Source organism: Phocoena sinus, chromosome X (genome assembly GCF_008692025.1).
Source record: "Phocoena sinus isolate mPhoSin1 chromosome X, mPhoSin1.pri, whole genome shotgun sequence".
NCBI lineage: Eukaryota > Metazoa > Chordata > Mammalia > Artiodactyla > Phocoenidae > Phocoena > Phocoena sinus.
Window position 1 is genome coordinate 106,717,324 of NC_045784.1, and position 6,228 is coordinate 106,723,551.

General features: G+C 33.4%; 1 protein-coding gene across 1 annotated transcript; it reads left to right on the forward strand.

The window, feature by feature from the left end:
* The first annotated feature begins 4,515 nt into the window (after positions 1-4,515).
* Positions 4,516-4,659, forward strand: LOC116746986 (short transmembrane mitochondrial protein 1-like). Its single transcript, XM_032618780.1, has one exon. The coding sequence runs from the start codon at positions 4,516-4,518 to the stop codon at positions 4,657-4,659; it is 144 nt and encodes a 47-aa protein (XP_032474671.1).
* Positions 4,660-6,228: the final 1,569 nt, after the last annotated feature.

Below are 6,228 nucleotides of genomic sequence, written 5' to 3' on the forward strand. Positions count from 1 at the left end.
AACAGTAGAGTAAATCAATGAAACAAAGTGCTGGTTCTTTGAAAAAAATAAGATTTAGAAACCTTCGTCAAGACTGCGAATGAAAAAAGAGAGAGAGACAAATTTTCAGTAATGAGAACGAAACAGCATATCACTACATACCCTGAAGATATCAAAAGAATAATATGAGAACACTTCAAGCAGCAATATAAAAATAAAATTGACACCAAATAAATTTGATGAAATGGAACAATTTCTCAAAAAACACAATCTACCACAGCTCACTCAATACGAAGTACAGAATAATCTCATAATATTTAAGGAAATTGAATTAATAATGGAAACAATCCCCAAATGGAAATCTCCAGTCCCAGATGTTTTATTGGTGAATTGTAATTCATTTAAAGAAGAAATAAAACACCAATTCTAGACAATCGCTTCTAAAAGTAGAAGAGGAGGGAACACTTCTAATTCATTTTATGAAGCTTGTATTACTCTGATGTCAAACCCAGAAAGAGACAGTACAAGAAAAGAAAACTACAGAGCAATATACCTAATGAGGATAAATACAAAAAACTTAATTAAATATTAGCAAACAGAATTCAGTAATATGTAAAATGAATTATACACCATAACCAACTGGGATTTATTCCAGTGATGCAAGGCTGGTTCAATATTTAAAAATCAAGCAATGTAATCCACCAGACTAACAGGCTGAAGAAGAAAAATCACATGATAATACCAATTCATGAAGTTAAACCACTTGACAAAATTTAACACATGTTCATGGTAAAAACTCTCAGAAAAATCGGAATGGAGGGGGATTTTCTCAACTTGATAAAGACTGTCTAGCAAAATCTATAGCTAGTATTTTATTCATTGGTGAAAGACTGTGAAGGCAAAGATGTTTGCTCTCACCACTCTTATTCCACACGGTGCTGGAAAAATCTAGCCAGTGGATAGGGAAATAAAAGGCATACAGATTAGAAAGAAACAAATAAAACTGTTCCTATCTTCAGATGACATGACTGACTATGTAGAAAATCCCAATGAATCTACAATAAAATGTTCTAGAACTTATAAGTTCAGCACGGTTAGAGTGCATGAGATAAATATACAAAAATTAATTGCATTTTTATGTACTAGCAGTAAACACGTGGATATCAGTATTAAAACATAATACCATTTATAATCATCCAAAAAGTGAAATCCTTGAGTATAAATCAGTCAAATCATGTATAAGATGTATGCTGAAAACGACCCAACAATGAGGACAGTAATTGAATAACATCTAAATAAATGGAGCGATATACCATGTTTATAGAGTGGAAGACCCCAAATAGTAAAAATGTCAATTCACTCCAAATTGATAAACTTGTTTAAGGCAATTTCTATCAAAATACTTGCAAGATTATTTTTGTAGATTTGGACAAGATTATTCTAAAATTTATATTAAACAAAAGAACTAGAATAACTTAACATGACATGAAGAAGAATACAGTGGGAACAATCAGTCTACTTGATTTTAAAAGTTATTATATAGCTACAGTAATCAAGACTGTGGTGATTGTGGAGAAAGATACATAGATCAATGGAACAGAATAGAGAACTTGGAAATACAGGCACACAAGTACATCAACAGAGTTTCGTTAAAGGTGTAAAACAGACTAAATGGGCTAAGGATAGCATTTTCAAAAAATAGTGCTGAAGCAACTGCATATCCATAGCCAAATAAATGAACCTTGACCCAAACCTCACATCTTATGTACAAATTAACTGAAGGTGGATCACAGACTTTAATGTCAAATGTAAAACTATGAAACTTTTAGGGAAAAAAGAAAACTCTTTGGGATCTAGGGCTGGAAAAGTTTCTTAAGAGGATATCAAATTCATAGAGAAAAAATGATATATTGGTCTTCATCAAAATTAGAAAATTTCACTTCATGAAATACCCTTTTGAGGTGAAAAGAGAAGCTACAGACTAAAAGAATATTTACAAACCACATATCCAACAAAGGTTAATGTCTAGAATCTATAAAGAACTCTCAAAACTCAACAGCACAAACCCCCAAAGAATCCAGTTAGAAAATGAGAAAAGGCATAAAGAGATATTTCACCTAAGAAGATATACATATGGCAAATGAGCATATGAAAAGGCGTTCAACCTTATTAGGTATTAAGGAAATGCAAAGTAAAACCACAGTGTAATATTATTAGGTACCTATCATAATAGGCATAATTTAAAAATCACAACCCCAAATGCTGGTAATAATTTGGAGAAACTGGTCACTCATACATTGCTGGTGAGAATGTAAAATAATCCAGCCACTCTGGGAAACACGTTGGCATTTTTTACAGAGCTACACATAAGGTTTCCATACAAAACAGCAATCTTACTGCTGGGTATTTACTCCATCAAAATGAAAAAATATGTTCACACAAAATCTGTACACAAAAACACTAATAACTAAGTTGACTTAATTGACATTTATAAAACACACCCCCAAAAGCAAAATGTACATTATATTCAAGTGCATATGGCATAGTTACTGAGATATGGAATATGGTCTGTGATAAAAAGAAGTATTAATACATTTTAAAGGATTAAAGTCATACAGATTTTTTCTGATCACAATGAAATTAGAAACCAGTAACAGAAATATATTAGGAAAATCCCCAAATATTTAGATATTAAAAACAAATCTTTAGGGCTTCCCTGATGGCACAGTGGTTAAGAATCTGCCTGCCAGTGCAGGAGACACAGGTTCGAGCCCTGGTCCGGGAAGATCCCACATGCCCTGGAGCAACTAAGCCCATGCACTGCAACTACTGAGCCTGTGTTCTAGAGCCTGCAAGCCGCAACTACTGAAGCCCGCTCTCCTAGAGCCCGTGCTCTGCAACAAGAGAAGCCACCGTGATGAGAAGCGCATGCACCGCAACGAAGAGTGGCCCCCACTGTCTGCAACTAGAGAAAGCCCACGTGACAACGAAGACCCAATGCAGCCAAAAATAAATAAATAATTTTTTTAAAAAAGAAAAGAATCAAAATAAAATAAAATTAAAAATTAAAAAAAAAAAACAACCCAAATCTTCAAATAAACCATGGTTCAAAGAAGAAATCACAAGAGAATTAGATAATAAAGTTTTGAACTGAATGAAAATGAAAACCCAACATATCAAAATTTTGGGAATGTAGCTGAAGCAGTACTTAGAGGGATAATATCAATACATCATAACCAATTGTGTTTATTCCAGGAATGTAAGCCTGGTTTGATATTTTAAAATCAATTCTATTTTACCCTAATAACATAATAAAGGAGAAAAAATTTTCCCTATGAATGTAGAAAGTGAATTTGACAAAATTCAGCACCTATTCCTGATAAAAACTTCCAGCAATTTAGGAAGGGGAAGAAACTTCCTCTGGCTCTTAAATAGTGTGTACAAAAACCAAACCAAACAAACAAAAACAACTTTTAAAAAACACTCCTGAGAGAAATTTTAAAAGATTTAAATAAATGAGGTGATATACCATGTACATGGATTTCAGGTCTCAATATTGTAAACATGTCAATTCTCCCCAAACTAATCCATAGATTCCCTATAAACCCAAATAAATTCCCAGCAGCTTTTATAGCAAAGTTAATAGTTGATTCTGAAATTAATATGGAAATGCAAAGGAAATATATTAGTCAAAGCAATTTTGAAGAAGAGTAACAAGTTTGGTGACTCACATTATCTGGTTTCAAAACTTACTCTAAAATTAGTTTCAAAGATTATTATAGATCATATCGATCTAGGAAACACAAAAGAGTCCAGAAAAAAACCCACGCATGTATGGTAAATTGATTTTCAACAAAATTATCAAGAAATTCAATGGGGGAAAGGATAGTCTTTCCAGTAAGTTAATAGTGCTAAATTAACTGAATATACATATGGAAAAAAATGAACCTTGACCTTTATTTCATGCCATATACAAAACTAAATTTGAAATGGATCATAGGTCTAACTGAAAGAGCTAAGAGTATAAATCATCTAAATGAAACTATAGGAGAAAATCTTTGTGACTTTGGGATAGGCAAAAATATCTTACAGATGACACAAAAGCACTAATCATAAAATTAATAAAAAGATAAATTGGATTTCATCAAAATGAAAACTTCTGCTCTTTGAAATGTAACATGAAGAAAATGAAAAGTCAAACTCCAGACTGGGAGAAAAGATTCTTTCTATATATAATTGACAAATAACTAGTATCTATAATATGTTTTATAAATAGCACTCTTATAACTAAATACTAAGAAGAAAAACAGCTCAGTATAATTTGGGAGAAATATTTGAAGACACTTCACCAAAGAATATAAATGAACAGCAACTAAGCACATGAAAATATTCTCAACTTCATTAATCATTAGGAAACTATGAATGATAACCACATGTGATACCACTTTACACCGGCTAGAATGGCTAAAATTAAGAGTGACAATTGTTGACTCATCGCGCCAGGGGGAGGCCCTTCGCGCCCTCCTTGCCAACACTATGCTCCAGTTCCTGCTTGGATTTACTCTTGGCAACGTGGTGGGAATGTATCTGGCTCAGAACTATGACATACCAAACCTGTCTAAAAAACCTGAAGAAGTTAAAAAGGACGTGGACGCCAAGAAGAAACCCCCTAGTTCATGAGGCTGACTCTAGCACTGCCTCCTAGATAAACTGATTCTACTGTTCTTGAGGGCCTCCTTTACCATCTAAACCAAAAGTTCTTGTTTTCATCTCCAGCCTCAGCAATTTTCTTCTTTGCTAGACCCTGCATTGCCTTACAGCACAAATGGGGCCACAAGTTAAGAGCAACCCTCACTTTTCCAACATCCTCACTTCTTCCCTTCCTCCTTCCAGCCACTTGGGAGGTCCTGAGAATGGAATTATGGTGCTAGATTAGTAAACATGACCTTTAATTAGTAGTCTCTCTTTTATTCTTTGGGATTTCTGCTACCGTTTTCAAAAGAAAAATTGATGAGTTTTGTATAGCTGATGAAATATAAATAATGCTGATTTCACAGTCTAGCATTTATATTGGGTGTTTAAACCTTTGGTACTAAATTATGTTGTTTCAATGTAGTAATTAAAATGAAAATCTAGAAGCTAGTTTCTGGTGAATTATCCACTAATTTTATATTGTTGTCAGGAAGCTCCATAGTTGCTAATTTAACCAATAAATCAATTTGCTATTCATTAACCAAGAAACTCTGTTCTGAAAACCCTATCAGGAACTAGGAAGTTTGAAAGTATTTAAAGTAATGGCCTTTGTTCTCAGTAGAATTCATAGTCTAGTATGCATGTTTTTTCTTAATGATGCATTTGATCTGGCTCTATTCTCTCATAAGAATCATACTTATTTTATGGGATTACAGGCACATTTGACATTACATGGTAGATAAGTGAGAAGTTGTCCATAAAGGAAATTCTATGCCTTTTTACATTAAAAAAATGTATTTACGTTATAACTTTATAGTGATTCTCATAAGAAGACTTTGTTTTTTCTTCTGCAACCATAAATTACTCTTGTAATTTTTCAAGTGTATAATCAGTCCATAATTTTTTTTAATTGAAAAACATTTAAATACATAACTTTCCCCCTGGGTCAATACAGAGTGATTTGGGTTGTCCCCCAGCTCCTAGTTCCTCTCCCTGGAGTCAGGCACTTGCTAGTTTCCTGTATCCTTTTGCAAAAGATTTTGTGCCTGAACAAACACATGTACATGGGGATTTTTATACAAATGATAACAAACTATATACAGTGTTTTCCCCAGTGGAGGTCATTCCATATCAGTAGTTAAGGAACAAAGAACCTCTTTCCTTTTTTGGCTACATAAGGTTCTACTGAATGAATATACCATAATTTATTTAATCTGCTCCTGAGGAATGTTTAGGTTGTTTCCTATCTGTTGCTATTACAGTGATAACCTTAAACCCAATGTTATTATACATATCTGTGCAGGGGGATAGCTCCAAGCTAAAGTCCTGGAAGTGTAATTTGCAGAAAATATAAATAAAGGCCCATTTCATTGGGTGTTTTGTTCTAGAGGGCTTGTTGGGTAGTTTCACTGATGATGCCATTTCTGAAGACATTTTAGCAGAATTAGTAAACTGGAAGAATGGTTTAGAGACCTTTTTTCCAGACAGTGATGCCACTGATACTAAATGTGATTATAAAATGAAGTGATTCTACTTCTCTTTGAAAACCTGGATCTT

Bases quoted from the DNA above. Each gene is read 5' to 3' on its own strand.
- LOC116746986 (XM_032618780.1), top strand. From the start codon at position 4,516: ATGCTCCAGTTCCTGCTTGGATTTACTCTTGGCAACGTGGTGGGAATG.